The 14,179-nt window shown below is 49.9% G+C and overlaps 1 protein-coding gene across 6 annotated transcripts in view; it reads right to left on the reverse strand.

Annotated features, from left to right (window-relative positions):
• The window catches only part of FRMD4A (FERM domain containing 4A), a 372,469-nt gene that overhangs the window by 31,957 nt on the left and 326,333 nt on the right, over window positions 1–14,179 (reverse strand). For all 6 annotated transcript variants that reach the window (XM_058022117.1, XM_058022116.1, XM_058022115.1 and 3 more), the window contains 2 exons: window positions 10,048–10,124; window positions 5,313–5,451 (listed from right to left, as the gene is read on the reverse strand). In XM_058022117.1, coding sequence (XP_057878100.1) covers window positions 5,313–5,451; window positions 10,048–10,124 — 216 coding nt within the window. The remainder of the gene's footprint in view (window positions 1–5,312; window positions 5,452–10,047; window positions 10,125–14,179) is intronic.

Consider the following 14,179-nt stretch of genomic DNA (forward strand, 5'->3'; position numbering starts at 1 on the left):
AAGTTTTGGAACAAGACATAGTGAGGACATGCCTTAAATGGGCTGTCATGAGAAGCTGGAAGAAAATACTGACAAGAAAACAATTTAGGTTATTGTCCAGGCTAACAAGCTGCATGCAATGCCCCTACTGTGAGAGACCTCTTCAAAGCATTAACATTACTCTAGAGGAAACAACAGCCAGCCCAGCTCTGTAACTGGCCACATTAGGGCATGGCCATTGTTCCCCACCAAATGTCAACAAGATTGCTGAAATTTGTAATTACAAGAAAGTAAATAATGCACAGTACATAAACCTAGAGAATAGAACAGAGTAATAGAATAGAATATTTCAGCTGGAATGGACCTCCAAGTGATCTCAGCCCATTGCTCAAATCTTACAAGCCCTGTGCTTCTGATCTTCCATTAATCTGTCCTTGCAGGGCCACTGATCTGCAATTTTAATTTCCCAGAACACAGAAAGCTGTTGGCACATTTTGCCAAGACTCTCCAACTGCAAGAAGAGTTTTATCCAAAAGGGGGTGAAGGCCCAGCTCAAGATCACTTGAGCATTCACCTCTGCACCTTCTCAAGGGCAGAAGAGACTCAGCCCTGGCCATAGAGCTCAGGAGATGGACACATCATGACTCTGCTAACAAATCAAAGCTGATTGATGTCCACATAGCAGGGTGAGATTTGCTCCCACTGGAAGTAACATGAAACAGGACAACAAGGAATGCTTGTTATGATGGAATCTTCAGTGTTACTTCACATCCTCAGGAAGAAGAAACCATTCCAACAAGAACTAAACCTGAACTGATGGCTGAGTGTTCACCACTGAGCTTCTTAGCTCTGTTGCTGATGTGCTGTGGGGCTTTGGGTAAGACACTTAAGGTTAAGTTCTTAGTGATCCCCACTTCTGTTTGCATATCAGTGAAATAATAAGGGAAGGAAAATGTCTCCCCGTGGCACACTGTATTTTTAAGATTAATTTACGACTGCAAATGAAGACAGCACTGGGAAAGCCTTACACTGAAAACACCCTCAGAAGTATTATCATAATTTAATATTCTTGGGTATTTAAAGCCTCCATCACTGCCATTCTGAGGAACCCAAATGCCTCACAAGCTTATTTCCTCAACAACCCCAATGACAGGGCATGTGTTATCACTTGTTTGCAAGAGTGAACAGTGCAGTCCTTGTGAGTGCAGAGGCTGAACTACCTGACAAGATACCAGAGCAGATCAGTCAACCAGTACTGGCCCTCTTCAACTGATGTTGTAACCAGTTAGACACTTCTCATTTCCAGCAATTCATCCCTAAAATCAGCCCCAGGAGAAGGACAGCACTCTTTAGCTTCTTGGATCAGATGTTTCTGGTCAGAAAGAAGGCCTGTGAAACATCTTCTTCAAATAGTTCTGGAAGGTTAGTTCCAGGTGAAGAGGAAAATCACTGCTTTTATCTAATGAGATTTCCTTCTACTGAAGTCTTGATAAGGAGCATAAACATGGACTGCTGTCCTGCTGCAATGCCAGACCTTTGGAGGTAACAAGCCTTCCAACTGACTTATCCTGCTGATAAATCCCCTGCAAGTGTGTATGTGCTGTATAACCCTATGTATCTGTAGGGTTATGTGTACTTGGTATAACCCCAGGAAACAGCTATGATCAAACCCAGTGTCTGCCTGACCCAACAGAGTCCTGGCAGTGGATGCCTCAGAAAGGCTCAAACCCCAGGTCTGCATGGACAGATCCATCTCTCCTGCTCCATGAAGCAGCAGTTCTCTGTTTTATTTGGACAGTTACAGCAAGCAGCCCTGTAGTTTATTGCCACCCATTTTCAGAATGCAAATTAGGGCACACTCTGGCCCTACCTGTCTGACTGGGCACCAACCAAAGTGCTGAGTGAGGGCAGTGTAGCTGCTGGGTGCTGCTGTGGTCCTGGCCAAGGAGCAGTGGCTGGAAGTGTACCCTATGCAGGGCAAATGAAGAAGTGATATAAGACTGGAGCCAGGAGAGAGGAAAAACAAACCAGCAGACAGGATCAGCAGGGCAGAGAGAGCTTCCTCTGCAGAGGGTACAATTCAAACCTGCTGAAACCACAATTGCAGTTGTGCTAGTGGTGCCCTGCACTGAACACTGCAGATGAAACATCTCCTGAAAGGAATGGGGTTAACTTTCCTTGCTGCTCAGTCCCTGCTGCCTCCAGCAATGCCAGTCAGCATTGGGTGGTCTGTGCACTGGACAGGCTCTCAGCAGCAGCAGGAATCAGAGCAACAGCTCATTTCACACAGGCCACTGAGCAGCAGCCAGCTCTGGCCCGTGCAGGCTGTGTGCTGCAGCACAGCACCCCATTAGTGCTCCCCCAGCCCCACAGTCCCTCCAGGCTCACAAATTTGAAGCACTTAGCACAGACCTGCCAAGTCTCATTTACATGGAGGAAGACTGGCTCGTTCATGAGTCATTTCAAAGCATGGGGCCAAACTGATCCCCAGTGCTGTTCTGACAGGGTCAGAGGGTGAAGAAAAATCCATAAGTGAAATGAGGAAGAAGATGGACACTAGGGATGAATTTATCCCTCTTGCTGCAGTGATGGGGCTTTGCTGGAGGTGATTTTTTGAAACCCTTGGCCTATTTTCTACCAGTTCATTCAGCCAAAAAGCCTTGCATTGGAGGAATGTGGTGTTGAAAATTCCCACAAAATGGGACTTCTCAAGGTTTCTAGGCCAAGTGTTTGATTGACTCAGTGCAGTCGACAGAGCAAAGACATGCCTTCAAGTCCTGCTGCATCTGTCTCCTGGAAAAAAAAGGGAAGCTGACAGGAGTTCTGCATGCTGACAAGCTCACTTGGGAAGCTGGGGATCTTTTCTGTCTCCATGCTATGCCTGGATTGCAGGGAGAGAGAGACAGATCAGCAGGGAGCAGACGCTGGGTTCCCAGGGAGCTGGCAGGAGTTCAGCACGGAGTGAGGCTGGGACCTCACTTGCAAAAGGGTCACAATGCAGGCAAAGAGGATTTTATTTCCTTTTAAAATCAAGTGAAGGGTTTTCTTTCCAGTGGAGCTGTTGGTCCAGATCCAACTGGTGCCCAGTTATGTGAGGAGCAGAGTTCAAGCTTTCTTTATCACTGTGTCACATCTCCCAGCATCTAATCTACATCACTGGAGCAAAGGCTCAGCTGTACACTGAGCTCCAGCAGGCTTTTTCCTCTAAGTTTGTTTTTGTTTTTCTTTCTTTTGTCAAAATGATATGAAATGCCAAGTTTGGACATGAAAGGAAGGAATATCTAAGTTTGCTTTGAAGTTGAGGATTCAATTGAAGTGGGGCCTGAGATTTAAGGGGCTGCAAACCCATGCGACCTGAAACTCAATAAATGTTTGTCTAGGTCCCTGAGAGCTGAACCAAAGACATTTCACATTTTCACATCACCCCACCCTGGGATATGATTTACTATTTTCCCAAAGTGAAGCTCACATGAGCACTGTGTCCTTGAAGGGACCAGCAGGATGAACTGAACAGATCAATTAAAATTGATGGATCTATCAATATTGACAGTGTCACGTCAAAGATGAGGACAGCAGATGAAAACATCGGTTCCCTTAAGAGAAAGGGACAAAAATATTTGTATGCTTTAACTTCAAAGCCTCAGCATGACCACTGGGATTATTGTGACAAAGCATGCTGACATGGTCACAGACGTGACAGGTTGACAAACGAGGGCTGGTGGGTGGTGTTGCCTGTGGGAGTGTGAGAGAGGGGAGATAAAACTGAAACACAATCTGCCAACAACAAAAGGAGTCACTGAAGGGAAGTCCTGGGTGTTTCAGAGACCCAGTTTCTTACCAAAGAAATGAGAGGAGGAGGGAATCTCCTTTTGTTTGTTGGTTGCTTGTGACCTAAATACCTTGCAGCTAGATCAGCAAATCCATCTGGCTAAAAGTAAAGAAAAATAAACTTCTATTTGCTTGAAATTTATTCCTGAGATGACAGAGAGGACTATGCACCGCCCTGATGGTCCTGAGCAGAGAAGGGGGACAGGAAAGCTTCCCTTGGTATCAGTGAGTATTTAATTTTGTCCATATTACAGCTGGCACTTAGGCAGGGCTACATCCCTAAATTCAATACAGCTTACAACAACTATGGTGAAACCCAGATTTTTGCATTAGATGAGACATGGCCACAGTGAGTGCAACCATGCCCAAGGCATCCAAAAGCCCTACCCCCTCTAAAATGAAGTCACAGAGCTTATGATGGGGAAAGCAATGTCAGAAGGGCTTAGAACAAGTGGGACTAACAGTGGGGACACACTCATGGCCCTCCACATAATTCCAGACAGCCAACTCGATTCATTTAACTGGCAGAAAAAATAATGCACTGAAGAAAAGCAGGAAAAAGAATTATTTTTCTGCCAGTTTAGTGGGCTGAACTGGCTCATGAAGGGACCTGATAGGGCCAGGGCCAGAGCAAGGAAGGACACACCCCCAGCCTGAATGTGCATGCAGTGCTTTCAACAATAGCAAGATGTTAGGATTGTTTCAGGCATTTGGAGGATCATCACCTGCACATTCTGCCATTTAACCAGAGATGAGGACCAATGCAGGTCCCCACTCAGGACAGGCTCTGTCTTCTCTGTGAAGCTTTACACCAGTGTGCTCATATGGAGAGGGAAGTCTGCCTGAGAACTCTTTTCTCTGTATCAAAGTAATCTCAAAGTGATCAAAGCAATCTCCTGCTGCTCTGGGTATGCCTAAAATTACTGATGAAAAGAATTAAGAGGAAGAACACATACTCCTCTGGTTTCAAGGTGGTTTCTTTTGTGTATTGCATGGCCCTTTGTGCAGCACCAGTTTGTGATAGCTCCTTGTACAGCCAGGCTGTCGAGCCTCCTGGCCCCTCTGCTAAAATAATATCCCTACCCCTCCTTTCTAGGAAAATACAATAGCAAAAATCAAGGCACAGCAAGAAGAATCCAGAGACAGTTGCAGGTTGTGAAGCTACTTTGAACTCAGTTATTGGAAGCTGCCCTAACTTTATGACCGACGTGGAAACCATCCAGAGAGGGATGTTGACCCCATCTGCTTGCTAACTTTGGCTCCTTCAATTTGGCCACAGTTCAATACAACCTTTTCCTCAATCCTTACTCCCACAGGCGTGAATTTGAATACAAATTTTCTCAATCTGGCCAGGACTAGAAAATGTCCTCAGTAAATTTGCTTTTTTTTGGGATCTTGAGCAGAAAGGGAGCGCAGGGAAGAAGCCACCATCAGGACCTGATGTGGCTGGGACTGTGGGGAGTGAGAAGGACTCACCCACCACAACTGGCACTTCTCATGCTTACCTTGCTTTGCTTCCTGTCCAGGTAGAACTGGTGTTGACTAATGGCCATAGCCCAGATGGACTTTATTAATGCTGGACAGGCATACCACGTGTGCACAGCAATGCCACTATGCCCAAAAGTCCTCCTGGTCACAGATGCCCTGGAGAGGAGAAAAGAATGAACTGGGGTTACACAAAGGTTTCACCAGGTTGCTTTCTGTGGCAGAACCTGTCACAGATGTCATAGTAAAAGCTGCTGTCTTTACTTGTGCTAATGGGAAAAAATGTTTAGAAACCAACAACAAATACCTAATCAAGCCAGGAGAGCATTTACTTCAAATATCTCCTCAAGACAGCAATCTCCAGAGGACTAACAGTAAAGATCATCCAGTTTGCCCAGCTCAGACTATATCCCTGGGTCTGGTTGATGCTGACTTGCTGCATATCCCAGGGGAGCCACCAAGGCCAAAGCCTGCATGAATCCCCTGTGTCTCATCACATGCAGAGACATCTGAGCCCAAGTCCTCACACCCTCCACTGCCTCCCAAACATCAGGATCCAGGTAACAACTAAAGATCCACAGGATCAAAGGCTGCTTTAGGAAGTGTGAGAGAAACTCTTTATGAACCTGCTTTCCCCACTTGTAAACAGATGTAGCAGGATTTGCCACATGGCATGGGGGCAGGGAGTTGTGAGGCTCAGAGGGGGCTGCCTGGTGCCCCTGGAGAGAAGAATGGGACTCAGTGATTAGCTGAGTGAATTTAAAAACAGGAAAAATAAGAGCTAAATATTTCCTCTCTGGGACTCCCAGTTGTTCTCAAACATTAGCAAAAAAACACAGGTTAGGTTTCCCCCTGCTTTCACAGCTGTACAAATCTGCTTGATTATTCCTCCCCATCCCTCAAAAGCAACCCCACCAGCAGAGCCCCTGACACCAGCAGAGTCCACATTCAGGCTCTCAGCCTGAATCTCTGGAACTCCTCCCACTGCAGGGATGGAGCTCTGGCTGGAATAAACCACAGCACTGACCTACAGAGCTCCAAATAAATGAGGGCCTCCCCTCCAGCCTGTTAAGATGGGTCTTGTGGTAGAGTGGGATTATGAAATGATGTGGCATGGGTACAGAGGCTTGCTCAGAAGTGTGACACCTTTAGTGACATGGATGGTGAAGAGGGACCAGTGCAAGAGACAGCCTGGGGTGTGCTACACAGAAGTGCCAGAGTCCACATTCAGCAGGGACTCTGAGCCATGCAGGTGTGCAGGTGGCACTGCAGGACAGCCCAGGAGCTCTACTGTGCCATGCAAGGGGGAGTCAGCTCTTTCACCAGCACTCACAAGTCCTCAAGCCTGCTAAGGTTCCCCTCCTGCACCTGTACCTGCACCTCTCTTCTGGTGCCTGTGGGCCACTGCCTTGTCCAAAGTTGGAGGGGTGAACAGATGAAGAAAGTTGTGATAGAGCCAAGAATGAAAGAAAACCAGAACTCTGCAGCAAAATGAGAATTGCTGGCAATGTTCAGTCTGGGACAGGGCTGACAGCCATTGCACCAGGGCTTTTTCAGTGCTTCAAAATGTGTTAAAGTCAAATTATGGAGCTACAAATCAGAGTGAAATTTCTGAGAAAGCAGCTGTGGCCAATGCAAACAAGGTCTGAGACAAGTGGGATCTCATGATTCAGTGTTACCCTGTGCAGAGTCCTTTCCTTGTGAATGGTGCTACAGACCTTGTCCTATTACCATTACTGTTCTTGGGAGAAAATCTCCATGGATGCAACTGATGGTGCTGGGCTGCCTCATTTCTGTCACTGAACAGGGAATGAGGGCTGTTCTGGGAGGTGTTCATGAAGCTGAGACTGGAGAGTGGATCCAGCTCTGGATGCTTTATATTGGTCTAGGGACACAAACCACCAGAGCACACTGGCACATAAAGCTCTAAGGAAATTAAGGCACTCAAATATGGGCTGAAGCCTTGATTCTGGTGTCTTCCTATTCGGTTCAAACACAGTTACTTCTGAATTCTTAGAAACATATTCTGCAATTCATTCATCTTTTCACTGTAAAAGCAGTGATTTCTAATTTTTTTCCTTTTTGGAATCTGTACATATTTTCCTTTAAAACAGCAGACTCTAGATCATCTTCAGACTGCTGGTCAGAGCTGTGGATTTGCTTTTCACAGCTGTGTCTGAAGACCTGACAGATATAGATCACGGGTGTTTTTTCCACTACTTCCCTCTATGCATGCTACATGCACTATGGAATTAATCCTGTTGATAGCCCCTAAAATGTATCATTTTCCTCCTTTATGAGATCACTAACTGCAGTGAAAGGAGGTTAAATGGCTTGTTGGGGACAGGAAGCCATGGGCAGAGGCAGGGTTTAAAAACATACATTGTGCTGGCCAGCCCTGGCCACAGCCACGGAGCTGTGCTCGCTCTCCTGACTGGGGCTTCGCTGACTCAGGCTCTGGTTTGGCTGGGAGGAGAGGAATGTGGAGCGAGCACTGTGCTGGCTACTCCTCCGCCTCCACACGCTGAACAACTCCTTGCAGGAGTCCATCCCACATGGCTGGGAGACTACAACCAGAGCTGTCCTCCCACCGTGCCACTGCACCGTGCTGCGCTGCACTGCAGCCTGAGCGGCAGCTCCACCTGGATGGTGCCACTCTGGATACAAGAACCAATCAAAATGATACAAAATCCAACCAAACCGATTCCTCTGGAGCAAGAAAGTAACGAGCTGACAACCCAGGACAGGGCTTTGTCCTCCTGGTGTTGAGTCAGAGAAACAGAGCAATGGAATAAAGAACGGAAGCTCTTCTGTGTCACTAATTCCTATAATCTAAATACAAATGAGAGACAAGAGGCTGCTCTGTGTGGTCACATTTCATGCACGACATCGAGTTGCAAATGCCACCATGATTTTAAGGTCCCAGAGCTACTTCCTTTCTTTTTCTTGCAACTGCTCCCTCAGGAAACAGGCAGAACTTAGGGCATTTAGGGGCTCCTGGCTGCTCCCAGCACATGTTTCTGATGCCTCTCCAGCTGCTGGAGCCTCGGTGGGGGAAGGAGTGCACTACCCCAGCTCCTGATGCTGGAATATCTCCCAGTGTATTCTCAACTTTGGGAATTCACTCTGTTAGATTCCATGTGACTGTTTACATGCTTAATATTAAGCAGATGCTTAGAGGTTCTGCTGATCTGGAGCTGTACAATGACATGAGCTGCTTTACTCGCTGTTTGTTTTAACAAATGCACCTATGCAGACAGGCACCGTTGTACTGCTGTGGCTGTGCTCATATCAGGGTAAATAAGGATAGAAACTGCATGCAAAATTCCCCTAATAAAAGTACATATATTAATACACAGATAGGCATGGGAAACAGGTGAAACTGGATCACAGCTGACTGATCACTGCAACACACTACTACCAGCAACACATCAAATCAGTCTGGGCAGAGAGATGGTTTCCATCAGTGGTATCATACTTACAGTGCAAATGAGACATTGCTTTTAGTCAGAACAACTTTCAGAGCCATACACTCACTGTGTGCAGCAACCATCCAGTAATGCAAACACACCAGGGGTGCTGAACGCACTGATGGGATGCAGCACAGTCCTTGGAACTCTCACATTAGGATTCCAAAGTAAGAAGAAAAGGGCTCCTGTGCCAAAAAGACTGATGGGCTTTCATCCAGGCTGCCGGTGGTAAACCTCTGGTTCTGTGCCATTGCTTTCAGTTGCACTACTGAATATTTATTTACAAAGAAGCGTGTGAGTACAAAATCTGGCGCTCATCTCCGGGCTCTGAGCGAAACACGGGGACACGGCAAATCCTCCTTTCACACACGGGGGCTGCTAGCACTGCAGCCGAGGCACCGGAGCCGCACAGTCCCAGGGGTCACAAGGTGTCAGAACAGAGGGAAGGGGAAAAAAAACCCGCTGGGAGCCGAGGGGAAACAGATCCTCAAAAACGTACACCAGAACCCGAAATGTCCGGCTGAAAGGAAGCAGCAGCCCGCGGCTTGGTGCCCGCTGCCTCCCTCTCGCGTGTTCCCCTGCTCCCAAGCGCAGCGAGCCGCGCACAGCAGCGGGAGCAGCACCCGGCTCGGCACTGCACAGCCCGGCTCGGCTCAGCACAGCTCGGCTCGGCACTGCACAGCCCGGCTCGGCACTGCACAGCCCGGCTCGGCACAGCTCGGCTCGGCACTGCACAGCCCGGCTCGGCACTGCACAGCCCGGCTCAGCACAGCTCGGCTCGGCACTGCACAGCTCGGCTCGGCACTGCACAGCTCGGCTCGGCACTGCACAGCCCGGCTCGGCACTGCCTAACCCGGCTCGGCCCGGCTTGGTACCGCACAGCCCGGCTCGGCACCGCACAGCCCGGCTCGGCACTGCACAGCCCGGCTCGGCTCGGCACCGCACAGCCCGGCTCGGCACTGCACAGCACAGCTCGGCTCGGCACTGCACAGCCCGGCTCGGCACTGCACAGCCCGGCTCGGCACTGCACAGCCCGGCTCAGCTCGGCACTGCACAGCCCGGCTCGGCACTGCACAGCCCGGCTCGGCACAGCATAGCCCGGCTCGGCACTGCACAGCCCGGGTCGGCACTGCACAGCCCGGCTCCTCGGCACTGCACAGCCCGGCTCGGCTCCGCACTGCATAGCCCGGCTCAGCCCGGCTTGGCACCGCACAGCCGGTTCGGCACCGCACAGCCTGGCTCACCCGGCTCGGCAATGCACAGCCCGGTCCGTCTCGTGGCTCACCTGCGCGGATCGTGCACCTCCACGGAGAACTTCTTCTCGCGGAAATAGAGGTTCTCCAGCTGCCTCCATTGGAAGATCTGCAAGGAGAAGAAGGGGATGAGGCGCCTCGGCGCGCTCCCTGGCCCGGCCCAGCCCAGCCCAGCCCAGCGGCGGGAATGCCCCGCTGTGCTCCGCCCCGGCCCCGCGTCCCGCCCGCCTGCACCCGCGGGGCAGCCCCGGGGGCGGGCGGCGGCCTCCGTCCCTCCCTCCCCGCTTCCCTCTCCCCTTGCCTCCCTCCCGCCCGCCGGCCCCGCTGCCCGCGGCGGGCTCGGTGCTCGGGGCAGGCGGGGAAGGGCGCCGCCTTCACTTTGCGGCGCCAAATGTGTTGAAGACACAAACTCCGGGCAAACCGGGATTCCACTACATTTTCCTTGGAGGGCTGGCACCTGGCGTGGTGCATCGGCCTCTGGCACAGCAGGCTGTCCCCGGGGTGAAGGAGATGAGGTCCCCCGCTCCACCCCAGTGCTAATACCCAGCTCTGCTTTTATCCCCGTAAAACTGGCAGGAGCATGACCGAGGTGGGTTTATCTGTCCCAGGTGCTGTCAGACTCGTGGTGGCAATGCCCAAGAGTCCAGGTGCTCCCGGCGGCACAAAACACGGCAATGAGCAGGTCATACCTCAGCCTCTGTTTTACAGGCTGCCCTGCCGGGATATCTCAGAGCAGCATTGGGACAAAGCCAACACTACCACCAAGGGGGAAACTGAGGCACGAAGCTTTTCATGGGGGTGAAATGCGGCGTGCCCTCGCCCATGAGGGCTCAGCGTGCTCCTGGGCAGCAGGATGCCCTTACACGGTCCCTGTGCCCACACTTCTCAGTGAAATAACACCCATCTCCCAGGCAGGAGGGCGGACCGACCTCAGGACAGCGCGAAGGACGCGGTGACAGTGAAATACTGCCAGCTCCGCAAACTATCACACCGTCACCATCGCGGGCAGCTCCACCACTGCCTCTTCTTTACAAATGAGTAAGCTAAACTCCAAACCCTCGCTTCCCCGCTGCCAATCCACAGGGAGGAGGCAGCCTCCACCCCCTTGACATCTCGGACTTCGGCTTCCCTGCATTGCCCGTAGCAAGCAGCAGGGCTGGGGAACGCAGCCCCGCTGCTGGGGAGCACAGGCAGCAGCGCTTTCCCTGATTTACACTCCCTCTCCCACTCCAAGTAGCTTCTGTGGAGTTCCTGTCCTGCCCTCGAGGAAGGCGCTGGCTCCTGACACGCCGAGATAAGGCTCGGCTGCCAGTGTCAGCGCTCTGGAGATAAGTAAACAGGAGGCGTAATTTGATTTGCACTGATAGAGCTGCTGGTGGAGCTGAAATCTTGAGAATAAAACAAAACTCAGAGAGGACCCAAAATGTTCTCCTTGCTGGTATTTCAGGGGCAGTAAAATTGAACATATTTGTTAAAATTTCCAAGCAAGGTTGGTTTTTTTTTTTTCTCTCTCTTTTTTTTCCTTTCTATAATAGGGTGCTTATGGAAGTAAGTAAGGGTAGGGGTTAAGAAGGGCACTGAGCTACCCTGTATTCTAGGGCTGTCCACATTGCTGAAGGGGTAGGGGAAGAAGGGAGCCAGGAGAGATGGGAAGTCTGAAAGGCTGAGTTACATTGTCCATAGAGGATTATTTTATTCCTCCACTGGAAATATTAATTGCTGCATAAAACTTGTAAACACCAAACAAAGCACAGAAACACCCATTATTTTACCCACCGAGGGAGGACAGGCACAGGGTGAAAGGGTTAAGCTGGGAGCTGAAGTCTGACTCCTCTTTAAGTGCCTGGCTTCAAAGGCATGAAAAGGAAGTTTGGGGCCTTAACTCCCACAGACAACAACTGGGGTCAAGCTGAAAACATCCCTCCGTGCTTCCAGATGCCCATCTGCAAGGCGGGGAGGACAAGGCGGCTGTGCTGCACGGCATGTGCAGAGGACGTGTTTGGGAGGCGTTCAGACATGTGGAACACATAAGAATCTAAAAAGCCAGCAGATCACACCCTTCAGAAAATGCCCCTCTGTCCCCAGGTCCCCCGTTGTCATTTATGACTAAAGTTCGGCGTGGCGCAGAAGGAATTTGAAACTTTCCTGAGCTGCTGGCAGCTGCTCTGTTTGGATGCTGTCCTGCCCATCCTTCTTCTCTGTCTCTGTTGAACTGTCCCCCGTGCTCAGATCCTTTTCTATTTTACCCTCTCTGCTACCAAATCTCACGGTGCTGTTTGCTAAGGGAAGCTCTGTTTCTCGTTTCTCTTCTATGATTAACTCCAACTGTCCAAACACACAGGGCTCTGGGGAAGCTGGTCAGATGCCCAAATGTAGGCATGGAGTGCCCTTTTCCATGCCCCAGGGCTCCCTGCCTGGCCCCTGGCTGCTGCCTCTGGTGGGAGGCAGCCTGACATAGGTCCTGTGCTGTATCTGCCAGCCCCACGCAGATGTCTTGGATCACCAGCAGTGCCTAAAACAGCATTAGACACCTACGTTTTGGGCACTGGAGCAGCTCCCCAGATTGCTGTATTTTTATATTTAGCTTTGTTGTTTTCTTTGGCAGAAGGAGGCAAGTCCAGACTCCTGGGAGGGAGGGGGTGGAAGTGACCCCACAACCTAAGTTTGTGTCTCTTATTCCATAGCTTTGCTCTCCCAAAAGCACATGTGTGTTTTACCATTGCTGTAATTGTGCTCTATCTGCTCCCCAAGTATTATTCTACAGTGCCTCACTCCTTTTTCCCACATTGATCTGAGAGGTCTCCCCCTTCCTATAGAAAACAAAACCAATCTGCAAAAATGTGAATACCCACAAGAAAGTATCCACTTTCCTGTTAGCTGATCACAATCCCTCCAGAGAAACAAAGCCAAAGGTGCCCCTTCAGCCAGACCTCCTAATGTAAGCAAGCTGCTCCCTTCACCAGTTGCCCGCCTTATGTATGGTCTCAAATTGATGTTGTTAATGCAGTGACAGATGCACAAGGTGCCATTAGTAGGTCTTCCTAAATGGAAGCATAATTTTTACCCATCAAGATCCTTTTACCACGCTGGTGCTTGCAACCTTCACTGGGGAATAGAGCCCCAGCAGGGAGCTGGTCGTAATTTCAACAGGATCTTGTGGAAATGCAGTGACAACAGATGCATGCTGGTTTTGGGGCTGGTTTGAGTCAAAGCACACATGTTCATGGCAGGTTTGCCTCTCCCTGCACTGAGGTTGGGTCAGGTTTTGGGTTATTTGGCTTATGATTGTCTTTAGTTAATTTTCTGGGCTGAATCTAATGCCTGCACCTGTGGGTGGGACAATTTGTATTGGTTTTACTGGGATTGCATCAGAGGTGCAACGACCCTTTGACAAAGAGTACTTCAGCAGAGACTGGGACAGCATCTCCCCAAACACACTGGAACTAGAACTTAGGAGAAAGTCAATCATTAACACAAGCTTGGAGCACAGTTCCCCTGCCCCTGAGTGGCTGCCTTCACTCAGTGCCCGCAGACAAGGGGACAATCAGCAGTGCTGCAGAGGGCCAAGTCTGTGATGTGGTGGTTTGCCTGCTGGGTTCTCTTCTGAGGTCAGCAGCTCCTTTTGGATCATGCAGCACTGGGCTGCATGATCCAAAGGTTCCCAAATTGTTCCCAGCTTTCAGATGGGAACAATTTTTTGGTAGTGGCCATCATTACAGGCTGCACATGAGATGATTTAATCTTCAACAGATACTTAAGGAAGTATCCATGAGACTGGCTTTTGAGCACAGCTGCACACTCACACATGCATGTGAGAGGGGCTAGTAAAAGAGGAGAAAATAATTACCCTTACTAATAAAATAATTACCCTTTGAAAAAGAGAAATTAAGATATTTAGAAAATAATTACCCTCATTCCCTCCTCCTCTGAGGGGCCTGTCCCCACCATGATCTCTGTTTCATCAAGCCAATAAAACTGGAACTGACACTATCACTTGAATTTGAAAAACTGCTTATTAACTTGTGAACATTCAAGGGAGTAACTGTTCCCCACATGCACTGTTTAAAATGTGCTGGGGTGGGTGGGGAGGCCGTGATGGGGAAACCAGTGTCAGAAATGGCTTCTACAAAGCTGGCACCTTAGAAGAGGAGCCAGGAGAGAGAT

This window comes from Melospiza georgiana, chromosome 4 (genome assembly GCF_028018845.1).
Source record: "Melospiza georgiana isolate bMelGeo1 chromosome 4, bMelGeo1.pri, whole genome shotgun sequence".
Taxonomy (NCBI): domain Eukaryota; kingdom Metazoa; phylum Chordata; class Aves; order Passeriformes; family Passerellidae; genus Melospiza; species Melospiza georgiana.